The sequence below is a fragment of the Cucumis melo genome, chromosome 2, assembly GCF_025177605.1.
Source record: "Cucumis melo cultivar AY chromosome 2, USDA_Cmelo_AY_1.0, whole genome shotgun sequence".
NCBI lineage: Eukaryota > Viridiplantae > Streptophyta > Magnoliopsida > Cucurbitales > Cucurbitaceae > Cucumis > Cucumis melo.
In genome coordinates, this window is record NC_066858.1 from 14,308,253 (window position 1) to 14,323,331 (window position 15,079).

Below are 15,079 nucleotides of genomic sequence, written 5' to 3' on the forward strand. Positions count from 1 at the left end.
AAAAATTGCGAATATAGCAGAATTTGTCAAAATCTATCAATGATAAGAGTCTATCACTGATAGACCATGTAGCAAATGTTGGTCTATCACTGATAAACCATAAGAGTCTATCAACAACAGAAATCTATCACCCGTAGATTTTGCTATATTTACAATTTTTTAAAAATATTGTTACATACTTAATAATTATTTTTAAAATTATTATCTATTATAATTATCCTAAAAAAAGATGTAACCTAATTTTTTCACTTATAAACTTTGGAATTTATAACAATAACCCTTGGAAGATTTTTGGTTTCTAAATCTATATATTAAATTGAGTTCTCTTTTTACGTGATAAAAAAATTATGTTCTGTGTTATTGTTTTGTTTTCAAAAGTTTATTTTCTAAATATAAAAAATAACAAACTATTTACACGTACGAGCGTTTGTAAAAATAGTATGATAATAGGGTCTATGACACTACATTTTCTAAATTATAAAAGTATTAAATTTGAAAATAAATAACCTTAGAATAGCCGTCTTATAAACGTTTAATAACTGTATGATATCATTAATTACTTGCCATATTTTTTGTATTCGCAATATAAAAAAGAGGTATTATAGGCTGTTTTTTTTTTCTATTTGTTTTGTCGTTTGTTGCAATTTTTCTAGAATAAAACTATTAAAAGTCAAAATTTATTATATTTCATTTTTGTACAAAGGAAAAATATTTTGTGAAAGGTTCTATTTTTTATAATTTCATTTTTAAAAATGTATGGCATCTTTTTCCTAGATTATTTTCCCTCTATAAACCTTTCTTAAATAAATATTTGAATTTTAGATTATATTTTTCTCTGGTAAAATTTAAAATTTATAATATTAATACTTGGAAGATTTTTGGTTTCTAAATCTATGACCATAACATTTTGTTTTCTTCTTAATATGAGGATAAAAATATTAAGTTCACATTTACTATTAATGTTATCGATGAAATTCATGTTTGTTTTCTTTTGAATTATTCAATATGTTTTAGAAAATTTGTACTTAAATTTACTTTTATCCCTCAACCTCATTTTTTAAACCAGGTTGGTTTGGATATTCTTTAATTACGCAAACTTTAGGATGAAATTGTAAAAACAAAATTTGATGTTAGTTTAATTTCATTAAAAATGAAAAAAATAGTCCAGTAATCACAGTAAAATTAATAAAATATTTACAAAATATAAAAAAGTTCAATAATCACAAATATATTTTATAAATATTTTAGTTTATTTACTATATTTAAAAATACTACTTTTTAACTTCTAAAACCAAATTAATTTATACAAATAAAGATAGCATCGACCCTGGTGATCATATAATTCACAAAAATCGACATATATGGAAGTATTGTACAACTATTAGAAAAAGTATTATAATAATAATAATAATAAAATTGCACTTAAAATCTTGATGGAAAATAATAAAGACAATTCAATTTAAATAAAGAACATTGCACGAACACACGAACATATTGTCATGAATATGCATAATATATTATAGTTAGAAAAAGGAATACATTATTCTATTTTACACTAAAAATTAAAATATGTAAAAGAAAGGAAATAGAAGAAAGGAAAATAATCAAATTAAAATAGAAAAATATAAAGGAAAATAATTGAAGGATAAAAATGTAATTTCATAATCCTTTAATAAAGCAATAATCCCTTAACTAAACTAACCATGCATTAATTTTATAATGTCTTCTTGTTCAATCACTAGCCATATGATGTTTCTTTACTTGCACCTAAAAATTCTCGTAAACAAGATTTATTCTCCAATTATAATAATTAATATATAATTATGGATCTCTTTTACCCCTTAAAAGCATATGATATAGTGTACTTTAATTAAGAAAAAAGTATGCGATGATGTCTTTTCATGTAACTTTTGTCACATGTAAAAAGAAAGCTAGGTGAAGTATTCCTATCCAAAAAAGCAAGGGAAAATGGTGGGTAACTATGCAGGCTAAATATATGTTTTCAAGAAAAAAAAATTGCTTTGCAGGCTCAATAAATTATATTTTTCATGTACCTCCTTGAAATTAACTATATAGATTTATTATGTAATAGACTTTATAAAAATTTTGAATTTGTTATGTAATAAACATATAATATAATTGTAAATTTGTGTGTCTGAACCAAGAAGCCATGGTTGTGGGAGATAACCAAAAGGCTTGGAATTCACGGCAACGGAGGGCCCACACACGCACCATATATTTTTGAGTTTTCGAGTCAAATATAAAATCAGTTATTTTTAATTCAAACTGATATAAAAAAAATTAAAATTAAAAATAAGAAATATATATATTATCAGCTTTTGCTCAGAATTTTGTGGCGTTCACGACAAGTTGTTGGAAATCTTACTCATTACAAAAGTACAAACGGATTCTACGGTTGATTTTCAATTTCATTTTCCTCCTTTGCTAAATTTATATTCCCTCTTCTTCCACAACCAAATTTCTTCCCTTCTTTCTCACCCTGAGATTCTCCGGATTAATTTCACTGCTTCATACATTTCTCAGATAAGTTTTCTCTTCCCACATTTCTCCACCACTATAATCCCCTGCTTTCTTTCTCTTCTGCCTTTTGCTCTGTTTTTTATGTTTCATAATTGGCCCTACTTTATTCTGCATTTCATTACACCCGAGTTTGTGTTTCTCGGTACTTTTTAGGGAGTTTTTACTTACGAATTTGTATCTATAGCAATTGTTTGTGCGGGGGTTTGATTCTCCTTCCTCTTCGACTAGTCAAGTTTCGTTGGTTTGGATTCGTTTGAAGTTGTGTAGTTGTAGAAATTAGGTATTTTCCTTGGTTCTTGGTTTTTCATATTGATTGATTTTTGATGGGAAAACAAACTGGAAAGAAGAAGAAGCTGATTGGTGATAAATTTCGTGAGGCGATTTCGAAACATCGCCAAAATGGAGATGGAAGTTGTCCAAGTTATGACAAGGACCATGTTATTTTCATTACTATGTCCCAGGTTTTAAAGGATGAGGGGAATAAGTTGTTCCAGTCTAGAGATCTTGAGGGAGCAATGTTGAAGTATGATAAGGCCCTCAAATTGCTTCCAAGGAATCATATAGATGTATCGTATCTTCGGAGTAACATGGCAGCATGCTATATGCAGATGGGGCTTAGTGAGTATCCACGAGCGATCCACGAGTGCAATTTGGCTCTTGAAGTTACGCCCAAGTATAGTAAGGCATTGTTGAAGCGGGCCAGATGTTATGAGGGTTTGCATAGGTTGGACTTGGCTTTAAGAGATGTTAAGGCAGTTTTAAACATGGAGCCGAATAATATAATGGCTTTAGAAATATCAGAGAGATTAACCAAGGCAATTGAGATGAAAGGATCAAAGGAAGATGATGCTGAGATCAAGCTACCTCTTGATTTTGTTGAATTGCCTTCTTCTGTGCTGCCGCAAAAAAAACCAAAAGAAAAGAACCGAAAGAAAAAAAACAACCAGAAGACTAAGGAAACCATTGATGAGAAGAAGGTTGATGAAACAGTGGAGGAGGAGAAGAAGGTTGATGAGATGGTGGAGGAGAAGAAGGCTGAGGATAAACTAGTTGTGGAGGAGAAAATCACAACGTCACAGGAGGAAACACCTACAAACACTGTGAAATTGGTGTTTGGAGAAGATATTCGATGGGCTCAATTGCCAGTTGATTGCACTCTATTGCAACTGAGGGAGGTTATACGTGATCGTTTCCCTACCTGCACAGCGGTCCTTATCAAGTACAGGGATGAAGAAGGTGATTTGGTAACAATTACTACCAATGAAGAATTACGATTGGCTGAAACATCTAAGGAGTCACAGGGTTCTGTTAGATTTTATATATTTGAAGTTAATCCAGAGCAAGATCCATTTTATGAAAGGTTTAAGAATGATGAGGTAGCCAGGTGTGAAGTTGAAGAAAATAGCATCTTGGAGAATGGTCATATATTAAAATCAAAAGAAATAAAGATGTCATCTTGCATTGATGACTGGATAATTCAATTTGCTCAGTTATTTATAAACCATGTTGGATTTGAATCTGGTCCATACTTGGATCTCCATGATCTTGGGATGAAGCTTTATTCTGAGGCTGTGGAAGAGACAGTCACAAGTGAAGAAGCTCAGAGTCTTTTCAAATTAGCAGCAGAAAAGTTTCATGAGATGGCAGCCTTAGCATTATTCAACTGGGGAAATGTTATCATGGCAAGGGCGAGGAAGAAGGTCTACTTTGCTGATGGTGGTTCGAAAGTGAGTGTCCTTGAGCAGATCAAAGCTGCATTTGATTGGGTCGAAAATGAATATGCTGAAGCAGAAAGGAAATATCAAATGGCGGTGGAAATCAAACCGGACTTTTATGAAGGCTATCTAGCCCTAGGACAACAACAATTTGAACAGGCAAAACTTTCTTGGCATTATGCAGTTAGCAGCGATGTTGATCCGAAAATGTGGCCTTGCACTGAAATTATGCAACTTTACAATAGTGCCGAGGAAAACATGGAAACAGGCATGAAGATGTGGGAAGAATGGGAAGAGCAGCGTACCAGCGAACTATCTAAATCAAACAATGTTAAAACCCAGTTGCAAAAGATGGGGTTAGATGGGCTGATCAAGGACATATCAGTTGATGAGGCTGCAGAACAGGCTAAAAATATGAGGTCTCATATAAACCTCTTATGGGGAACCATGCTTTACGAGCGATCGATACTGGAATTTAAAATGGGGCTGCCAACATGGCATGAATGTCTGGAAGTTGCAGTTGAGAAATTCGAGCTTGCTGGAGCTTCTGCAACAGATATCGCAGTTATGATAAAGAGTCACTGTTCCAGCAACAACTCACATGAAGGTACAATACGAATATACTTTGTTTTTCATCTCTTAATTCTGAGTTAAATGTCTTCCTTAACTCCTCCAATTATACAGGTCTTGGGTTCAAAATTGATGAAATAGTACAAGCATGGAATGAGATGTATGAAGCTAGGAAGTTACTAACTGGAGTTCCATCATTCCGATTAGAGCCACTATTTCGGAGAAGGGTCTCGAAAATCTACAACGTGTTGGAACAAGCTTAATTGCATCAAAATTTCAGGTTTTTCATACAGACTAGAAGGAATAGTATACTATTAAAGGTAAATTCTACTAAAAAAGAAGATATAAATAACTGCATAATCTTAAGTTTATAAAAAAACTTAAGAAATTACATCATTGTAACAATGGCTTGGTCTTGTTCTGTTCAACAGGTTTCTTTTCTTCTTTCGTGGTACAGTGTAGCATGGTTCCCAAGAAATATTAGAAGATTGTTGTCCATTTCTGGTGTGTTCTTATGAATTATTTCTCAATACAGGGTTCTTCTATCCATCCATAATTCTGGGGACAATATGGAAATTGCAGGGGCTTCCATTTTAGTTAGTTTCTGCTTTCACTTTCATCCTCTTGTCTCCTCTAAGTAGTATTTTCTTTTCATGTTTAAGCTCATAGTTATCGTAGTTTTAGATTGTCAAAGTCTTATAGTAAACAAATTCTTTCATTAATTCTTATATTGGTTTTCAATATTTAGTGTAAATGACATTTATTTTGAATATTAGTGGAGGTATTTTTATATTTATTTAATTCTATAGTTAAATTTGAATTTGTGTGCATACGTGTAAATCTACATGTTAATGTCGTTGTTCATATACAAGTATCTTAGCCTCTCATCCACATGTCGGATGATGAGGAAATGTTCGAGAACCCAAAAAGACTAAAAAGAACTCGTAAAACTGGAAAATAACAGGTGCAAGTTGATTGGAATTCGTAATAATTTAAATTTGGCGGCAGAAACGTTTTTTTAAATTATTGCGGTGTCGTGATGCTAATTGGTTTTTAAGCGCATCTAGACATCGAAGCAAAAAGTTATAGAAAAGAAATGCCTCCAAAACTTACCAAAAGTGGCTCAAAGAATATTAAAATCAGCTTAGCTTGGAAGATGCAACGTGATTGGACAGAGAAAAACTCGAGCGGAAAGGCGTGCGGCTCTCGACTTGGAAGGAAGGAGTGCGGCTCACGACTTAGGTGAAAGAGGATTGGCTCAACGGAAGGATCGACTCAATGGAAGGAGATCAGACTCACGACTCAAAAGAAAGGGAACGACTCACGGCTTGCGGACGCCACGACTTGGGCAGAGGTGTGGCTTGCGATTAACTTTCACGTTTAAGCTATTGTCCCCTTTAAGTGGTATATTTTTTACAGGTTTATCTTCATAGTTATCATAGTTTTAGATTGTCAAAGTCTTCTAGTAAACAAATTCTTTCATTAATTCTTATCTTGGTTTGCAATTTTCATTTATTTTGTAATATTAGTGCAGGTATTTTTATATTCATTTAACTTTTTAATTAAATTATATGGTGTGCATATATATACCCATCCATTTAGTTAATCTACATCTCGTTAATAGCTAGTTTATTGTTCATGTATATATATATATATTAATGAAAATTTTCATAAATCTAACAAACTACTAAAAATATTTACGATTCATACATTTAGTCATTTTTTAAATATTTTAGGTTTGTTCTTTCATCTTTTTCTCATCTTCAATTTTTTTTATTGTCTTCCTCTTTAATCTTCTCTTTTAGCTGCCATTTTTCCATTTTTCTTCTTTTCTTCTTCTTTTTACACCGTCATTTTTCCATCTTTCTTCTTTTTCCCTTCTTTTTTTACACTGTTTAGATTAGAGTAACCAAAGCTAAAAGATTGTGCATAAAGAATCAATTAATTAAACCATCGTGTAACTAAATTAAACGATAAAATTGAAAAAACAAATCTAAACCATCATTTACCAAACAATAGCCAAATTTAAACGATCGTCTACAAAATATATTACGTGCATAATCAAATATATTAGTACATTGTTGATAGAGATTTTTGGTATTTTCCATTACAGACCTGTAGGCCTTTTCCATTGTTAGAATTGTTTGTAAGTATTTTGCGGTTTTGTTATATTTTTGAAAAGACACTGTGTTAATCTCTATTAATATTTTTATTATAAACTTCAAACATTTATTTTAAAAATTATTATTATTATTATTTAATCAATTTTCAATTAAAATTAAGCTCGGATAACGAAATTACTATTGTTTGAAAGTAAATTGAACTCCGGACTTAAATAACCATGACAATTTTGACCATATACTTGAATGTGTTAGCAATATATAACTTTGAAAACATATTTAGGTATGATTTCAATTGGATTATAAAACGTATGCCCTATGCAACTTTGATTGTGAGTTCGAACAATGTCTTTCAATAGTTAATTTATATATTAATTAATGACGTTATAGAGATGGAAATTGTTTTCCTTTTGTAACAAAATGGGTGAATTAGGAAAACTTGTGCAGATGATATAAAAATGACAACATTGACCAGGATTCCAAATTTCCAAAATTGTGAAATGAAAATATACATTTCAAAATAATAAAATTAGAGGTAATTGCTATTGTTTTATTTTTTTAGGTAGTAGAGATCTTCCCCTCTCAATTAGCCTAAACAAATATATCAAATTTTATGCCTTTGAATTTAGTTTCATCCCTAACTACGAAACAATAAAAATGGTTTGGAGATTCTAAATCAGGTGCTAAAAGAGCACTCCCAAAAAAGATGATCAAGCTAAGATCTTCCTCCATCTTCCAACAAAGCATGCATCAAAAATGCCGAACAAACTAAGCGAAGTTCTCGTAAGAAGCATATCAATTGTATTAATCCAACCAAGCAAGATTTGTCAAATAAAGAACCTAACTTTTTTAGAAACCTTAATCCTCCAAACCAGATAAAAATTTGATTCCTTACAGGAGCAAGATCCAACGAGAGATTAAACAAAGACCCTTGTTCCATTTATCAAAGTTTCAAAACTATATGTTTGCCACAAATATTCCAAGTGTTTAAATAAATGTTCAAAAGTATCTGTAAACGGTTAGTAAAAGTCACTTCAAATGACAATACCTATCAATCCACTAGATAAAAAAAGTCCACGAACTACATCCACATCCGACCACTAATTTGAAACGAATAATGTGCAGATTTTTTCACATAATTCCATGATCTGCCTAAAGATCCCAACTTTTGTCTTGTGTAAAGAAAGCATGCATACTCAAATAAAACTCAAAAGACATCACCACCTGTGTCCTTAAAACCAAACTCATATTTTCCTCACAATATTGCTTTAAAACCCAAAATTCCTCAGTTAACGCTTTTAGATTATTATCAAACGTTGTAACACAAACAGTAAAATCTTAAGAAGGCCATGGTAATGATCTTTGTAAATATGGATGAATCTTGCCTCTCCCCTACAAAGTAGAGACAACAAGAAAAATGAAGAAGAGGGAAAAAAAACTAGGAAATCTACAAAAAAAAGTTCGTCATTCATTGTGTATTCTTCTTCTTATTTCTCTTTCTTTGGTTTCTTGGGTAAATGTTTTTGTTTCATCAGTTTGCTCATTACAATTGATATACATATGTTTAATTACGTATGTGTACACGTCTATACATATATATGCATATATATATAAAAGCGACATACAAAAAAGTTACCAATATCTTGAGAAAAATGGCACAACAGTACACCCTATTCAAGATATTGACTTCATGATCACAGAACCACACCAGTTCGTGTTTCAAAGTGTTATTCTAGTATTTTTACAGAAAGACGAGCATTTTAGGCTTTCAACACGATTATGATACGAAACGAACTAAAACGATAGAAAAGCAAGTAAATAAATAACAAAGGGTGGAAATGGCGTTTGTAACCATAGCGTTGCAACGCTACGTAGGTGGGGCGCACAAAAATAAAAAGGGCAGTACAAAAGTATACTAAGTTCTCTATTGATCAAAGTACAAATTAAATGACCTTTGACCAAACAGTAAAACGAAAAAAAAAATATACTAGTTCTCATATTTCATTGAGCTAAATGAGTTATTTAGCTATCGATAATTGGACGCCGTTTTCTTTTTTTAGAAGTCAAAGGTTGTGTTTTGTCTAAACGTGTAGTATATATGTCAACTTTGGTTTTTTTTTCCTAAAACTTTGTGATAAAAATACAAGGAAAGCGTCAACAACAGTTATTTGAGATGATCCTCGACGAATCTACAGTAGAAACAGCTAACGGTGCAAATAAGTAAAGGCAGTAGAAACACAAGCCATTGTTAACCCAGTTCGATGATACAACATCAACAACAGTTTTGTTACATTTATAAAAGTTTCCCTATCAGTTAATTAATTTTATTTTATTGTAAGATTATAAATAATCAAATTAGGGTTGTATTGAGAAGGTTTTGATCTTTACATTTCAATAAAACATTGTTCTTAGAGAGATTTTTCTCAATTTGGATGAACCTTTTTTCTTTATGGCTATAAATTTGGCCTAACACCTCAATTCACCATATCAATAATATACATTATCCAAACATGTTTTTGTAAGTACTCAAATAAAGTGGACCATTGTGCTTGAAAGAAATACTCGACACAATCTGATGATCAATGATAGATCATCAAAATCAGTTGCTTAGCTCCCAAATTAACACAAATCTCGATCTCTAACGTGTGCTCGTCAAAAAAACGGATTAGGATTGATGAAAAATGCTTAGAAAACAGTAGATCTAGAAAGATAGACATATAGCAAGTCTTAATTGAAATAACTCCTTCAACTGCATATTTATCATTGAGATTTTCAAAGGCTAACCAAATCTAGTTTTTGGAAACAAAGATAGAGGTGTTGATAGTGGGAGACAACCTTTTCAGTTTCATACTTTTATTCTAATGTGGTAGTAAAAGCTCAAGAATCACCATGAAATAAGTTATATGTTCCTTCTTACAAACACCATGAAACACACAACAACATGGGCACTCTAAATCCTCAATCCATCTACTGATCTCTCTCCCTTTTGGTAGTTCTGGAAATATGTTTGCAAATAGTTCTTCGTACTTCTGAACAATCTCGGTCTCTTCTCGTCGATCAGCCCCTCGATTGGCTTGATCTCTATATCTTTTTCTGGGCAGCAGAAAGACACCACTGAAATCCTCTGTCTCTCTGAATTCGTCACCGCCCGATGAATAAGGCTCTTGAAGATTCCATTACTCATGATCTCCATACACATAACACATAACATTAGTAATCCCTTAAAAACCCAGTATGTAACATCAAAAATAAAAAAATCAAAATTAAGTATTTAATATTGTTACTTCGGCTTGTTCCCCAATGATGATGAGAAGAGAATCAGCAACGGCAGGAACAGGGACTCTATACCACTGATCATCTTTTCGCAATTCGAGGCCTTCAACTTGTTTGTCGAGTAGAAGAACGGTGATAGCTGTGCCATCGGAGTGTTCTTTGAGTCCAAGAACAAGATGTGGTGTCGAACACGGCGGATAGAAATTGAACCTTTTGAATAAAGTTGGTCGCTTTCCTACTTGATCGGTAAAGCTATTGGGCTCCACGTTTAGGGATCTTGCCATGGCTATCAGCACTGTGTCGATTATTTTCATTAATTTTACTGTATACTCATGTAGATCTTCCTTGCTTGAATAAGGGTAATCACTCAATAATAATTCCTATCTATTTGTTTTTGGGTTATTGAAAAGGATTAAAATATCCATCACATGCTGATATATAATGTGTTATTGCATAGTTTTAGGGTTAATGTTTTGAGGGCCGATATATTTCATGAATAGAATTACATGTATAAATTAAAAAATAGATATCATGAATAGAATTACAGGTAGAATCTCAATTTAAAATCATTGATGGAATTACAGGATCTCAATCTAAAATCGTTAAAGAAATCACATGGCAGAATTTGAACTAAAAATTGTTAATGGAATCACATCACATGGGTAAGTTCATATATTAAAATGAAAGGGATCATCGTTGATTGTATAAATTAAAAAATAGATATCAGCAACTTTTTTTATTAAAAATTTGAACCATTTTCATTTACTTGTCGTCCTCTATCTTTTCATCCATTAGGAATTTCACTTTTGGAAAATAATTTTAGTTTTGAAAAATAATTTTAAAAAAAAGTTGAATTGATTTAAATCTACAGAAATTTAGAGTTTAAACTGACCTGAAAGATGGAGGATTTAAAGGCCAAAACTCGAGACGTCTTTCATCCTTAGGATTTGTCACGAGATATAAACGATCGGACCAATCTAGAATTTGTTGGTTTGAAAAAATTAAATCATTCCCGTATCCTTCCATTCCATCCACTTCTCTTCCATATCTCATCTTCTCTTCAATGGGCAATGAGAAAAATTGCTCACTTATTTTTCTCATTTTCTCCAAAAATGAACTTGAAATACCGTGATTAGTTGCCTGAAACCCCACTCTCAAATTAATTAATCGATTTCACTCCATTTCATAACCATTTACGTTTACTGTTTTATTTCAATTTTTTAAAAAACTATACTTCATATGTATATACTATAGTTTCACATTTCTTGAAAAAGAAAATTTTGAAAATATTAGGATGGTTAGTAGATAATAAAACAAAAATATATACTCTTAAGAGTCTTGAGGTACCCAAGAACAAACAGATACGTGTCCTCAATCTTTGACACAGGCAAACGAACTAAACTATATCTAATAATGTATTTGTTTATATTATCCCTATCTTTAAAACACCAAAAAGTTAACAACAGTATAATACGTTTTCAAACGTAAAAGGAATTGTTGAGATTCATGAAAACTGACCTGAAAGCATCCCCAAGTACTAAGAGCCAACCGGAGGTGGTTCAGCGGAGCCTCGCCCACCGACGCAGATGAAAGTTGAGAAAGGTCAAGGACCGGAATCTGTGCCAATGGAAGTGGAGTATTATTGTTGGAATCTCCGCCGTGGTAGCCGCCTTTGTAAATATAACTTTCGGGCGTATGGCCGCCATTGATGAGAAGTTGTTGTTGGAGTGTTTGTGTTTGTGGGATCTGAGAATTTTGTGCCATTTGTTTATGATGATGTAGAGGTATGATTATGTATTCATATTATCTTTTTATTAAAGATTTAAAAGACTAAAATACCCTTTTTGATTTTGATTTATTACACTTTTATGTCTTTTCAATTCAAAGCATTCATTATTGAGGAGGAAGTGATTTATTTTTCTTAGAGGGGTCCATTTTGAATTGTCTTCCATTATTGGTACTCTCAAATTTGTAATAAAATAAGAAAGAAAACTAAACTCACTTTTAGTTTTATAAATTAATTAGCACACAACTAAAATAAATGGTCCGAAGGAGAAGAAACCCTCTTGAGTGCCCCAATAGAAACTCTACACCATGTGGAGAAACAAAGCAAAACCTTAAATTGAACGACCAAACTAGATTTAGGACTCAACCAAATTTAGAGAAATTAAATTCAAGTTTATAATATAACTTTTTTCCAAGAAAAGAAAAGAAAACCCTTCAAACTTCAATCAATTCAGTCCCATGCCGGATTAATCAAAATCAAAATCAAAATCAAAATTAATTAATCAACCTCAATCTATTATTAATTATTACACTACACCAAATTCTTAAAAATATTTTCAAGTTCAAACTATCAACCTCCAACTTCGAGTCTACCCTCCCATGCATTACTCAAAAACTGAGATAGAGGGTAGAGCTGAAACACCATAGAACAAATTTAGATTCTTGCAGCCTCCATTGGTCTCTCTCCCTGTTGGTAGTACTCAAAGTAAAGCCCAACAAAGTTCTTCACACTCTTGTACAACCTTGGCTGACTTTCATTAATCAGCTCCTCTAATGGTTCAATTTCTTTTTCTGAATCTGGAAGGTAAAACACTGCCAAGGATATCCTCTCCCTCTCTGAGTTTGTCAATACTCTATGAACTGGACTCTTGAATATCCCATTACTTGTGATCTACAATCAAATCACCACTTTGTTTACCAACATGTTTCACATGCATTTTAGAACAAACAAGTGTTTCTTTTTTTACCTCTACTTGATCCCCCACATTGACGAGAAGAGCGTCCGTAACAATCGGAGCATTGTACCACTCATTGTCTTTCATGAACTGAAGACCTTCTACTTCCTTATCCTGCAACAAAATGGTTATGGCTGATCCATCAGCGTGTGGCTTAACACCGAGAACAAGATCGGGATTTCGACATCGAGGGTAGAAGTTGAACCGTGCGTCAAGTTTAACTTGCTCGCCGTATTGGCTAAGAAAACTACTCTCATCTAAATCCAACGACCTTGCCATGGCCTTGAGGATTTTCTCACTTATCAGCTTCACATTAGTAGTGTACTCACCAACAACTTCCCTACAATGAATCCAAGAACAAGATATGTTTATGTAGATTCATAAACAAAATCACAAACAAAACAAGATTTTAGAAAGAAAACCTAACCTAAATCTTTGAGGATTTGTTGGCCAATACTTGAAACGACGGCTTTGGTGCGGATATACAGTAAGGTATAAACGATCAGTCCAATCAAGAATTTGTTGGTTTGAGAGAATCATGTCGTTCCCATATCCTTCCATTTCATGTTCTTCTTTTAAGTATTTTAATTTCTCTTCCATTGAAAGACCAAAGAATTGTTTCGTTAATTGACGAACTTCATCAAGATATTCACTTGTCATTCCATGATTTATAGCCTACAAGAACATCACAAATATTTATGAATATCTTCAATTTAATCTTTAACGGGATCGAGATACAGAGTCCACAGAAATCAGAAATTCCTAACCCCCTTTACAAATTAGTGTTTTAGAGAGGAAAATCAAGAGAAATCGAACCTGAAAGCAGCCCCATGATTGAAGTCCATGTCGGAGTTTCTCCAGTTCCGGTCCGGATTTGGATGAAGAGGAGAGGAGAGCGATGTCGATTACAGGAGCTGCCATTAACGGAGCATTTCGAGCTCCTCGATCGCTTTCTTTATGGATGTATCTTTCAGGGACTTCCCCTTTAGAAGCTACATCTTGAACCGTGCCGGAAGGGTTAGTACTGGCCATGGCTGGTAGGTTGGAAACGACGGCGTTCTGTAGTTCCGATCGCAAAACAGAGTGCATGAAATGGGCTTAGAATCCTTTTCAAAGAGAGAAAAAAAAAAGGAAAAGAAATGGGTTTAGAATCAAAGTTGAAGTTATCGGCAGCAATATCGAGAAATACAGAGTGTTGAATCGGAGCCTCATAAAATTATAATATAATATTAAAAACTACAAGAAAAAGGAGGAAGTTGAATTAGACTTTTCAATCAACAATTAAACGAAAACCCATTCTAGAACAGATCTTATTATCATATATTTCTTATTATTCTAAGAAATTGAAGCTCCCCACGAAGTACAAACACTCTTAATCAGAATCATATCAGCAGAAGGAATTCCATTAAAAAAACGAGGAGGAACAACTTTTGAGCTTAGAAATGGCCTTGCAACAAGTGGGATGAGGAGCAATTGGGTGTTTAAACACATCGATCATACATTTCGTCGCCTCTGGAACAAATGAAAAGCAGGGGGAAAAAGAGATATCCTCTGTTAGGAATGGATCAGGTTGAGTTGATTTACCTTCAAAGTAGATGTTTTTAGTGATTTCGCCGCCATTGTTTGTGGAAATTTTGAGTGTAAAGGTTCAGAGAAGGGTTGAATTAGGGGATTTCCTTTTTTTGGTTTCCGAGAGAAAATTGGGGAGTACGGAGGTTAGATATAGGGGAAGAAGAATGGAGTTTGAAAACGTCTGGTATGTTTATGGGAATTGAAAAGTGCAATTCTGGCAATGAAACATTGGAGTTACAGAATTTAGGGTCTAATTTCGAAAAATTCAGCGACCAGAGCATTTCTGTAACTCGAACGGAGGAGGACGGCGGTGTCGGCGGGTTTGACCTCAGCTGCTTTTTGGTGTGTCATCGTTGTCTTAGCGGAGAAAGGCGGCGGAGCGGAGTCGGCATAATTGGAAATTTTCTTTCATTTTGAATGTCTACTTTAAAAAGTAACTCTAATTTCGAAAAAAAATATTCTCATAAATTGTTTTGAAGTTTTCTTAAGATAAAAAATAATTATTTTTAAATTGTGAACGAATCTTTTAAAAAATATAAAAAAACTG

General features: G+C 32.9%; 2 protein-coding genes across 8 annotated transcripts; one reads left to right on the forward strand and one right to left on the reverse strand.

Annotated features, from left to right (window-relative positions):
* The first annotated feature begins 2,359 nt into the window (after positions 1 to 2,359).
* On the forward strand, positions 2,360 to 5,622 carry LOC103487400 (protein PHOX1). Of its 2 annotated transcripts, XR_007819076.1 has the most exons (3): positions 2,360 to 4,863; positions 4,941 to 5,146; positions 5,258 to 5,622. XR_007819076.1 is itself a non-coding variant. In XM_051081584.1 (2 exons), exons 1-2 carry the CDS (start codon positions 2,865 to 2,867, stop codon positions 5,087 to 5,089), a joined length of 2,148 nt encoding a protein of 715 aa, XP_050937541.1. In that variant the 5' UTR covers positions 2,360 to 2,864; the 3' UTR covers positions 5,090 to 5,622. The 2 variants fall into 2 exon arrangements, 1 of the variants encoding a protein (XP_050937541.1); XM_051081584.1 differs by having other exon boundaries at positions 4,941 to 5,622.
* Positions 5,623 to 9,782: 4,160 nt separating this feature from the next.
* Positions 9,783 to 14,877, reverse strand: LOC103503159 (jasmonate-induced oxygenase 4-like). 6 transcript variants are annotated; one of them, XM_051081587.1, is made up of 7 exons: positions 14,545 to 14,877; positions 13,777 to 14,066; positions 13,388 to 13,635; positions 12,973 to 13,300; positions 11,738 to 12,896; positions 10,231 to 11,359; positions 9,783 to 10,133 (listed from the first exon to the last, which is right to left on the reverse strand). In XM_051081587.1, the coding sequence occupies exons 2-5, from the start codon at positions 14,047 to 14,049 to the stop codon at positions 12,660 to 12,662; spliced, it is 1,086 nt and encodes a 361-aa protein (XP_050937544.1). In that variant the 5' UTR covers positions 14,050 to 14,066; positions 14,545 to 14,877; the 3' UTR covers positions 9,783 to 10,133; positions 10,231 to 11,359; positions 11,738 to 12,659. The 6 variants fall into 6 exon arrangements, with proteins under 6 accessions (XP_050937544.1, XP_050937545.1, XP_050937543.1 ...); XM_051081588.1 differs by lacking the exon at positions 14,545 to 14,877 and adding an exon at positions 14,389 to 14,467; XM_051081586.1 differs by lacking the exon at positions 14,545 to 14,877 and having other exon boundaries at positions 10,231 to 10,514; positions 11,112 to 11,359; positions 13,777 to 14,170.
* Between the last annotated feature and the right edge of the window lie 202 nt (positions 14,878 to 15,079).

Coding starts and splice junctions, on each gene's coding strand:
- LOC103487400 (XM_051081584.1), top strand. CDS start 2,865: ATGGGAAAACAAACTGGAAAGAAGAAGAAGCTGATTGGTGATAAATTT. Junction 4,864..4,940: donor CAGCAACAACTCACATGAAG/GTACAATACGAA, acceptor CCAATTATACAG/GTCTTGGGTTCAAAATTGAT.
- LOC103503159 (XM_051081587.1), bottom strand. CDS start 14,049: ATGCACTCTGTTTTGCGATCGGAACTACAGAACGCCGTCGTTTCCAAC. Junction 13,301..13,387: donor ACAAATCCTCAAAGATTTAG/GTTAGGTTTTCT, acceptor GATTCATTGTAG/GGAAGTTGTTGGTGAGTACA. Junction 12,897..12,972: donor ATGTGGGGGATCAAGTAGAG/GTAAAAAAAGAA, acceptor ATTTGATTGTAG/ATCACAAGTAATGGGATATT.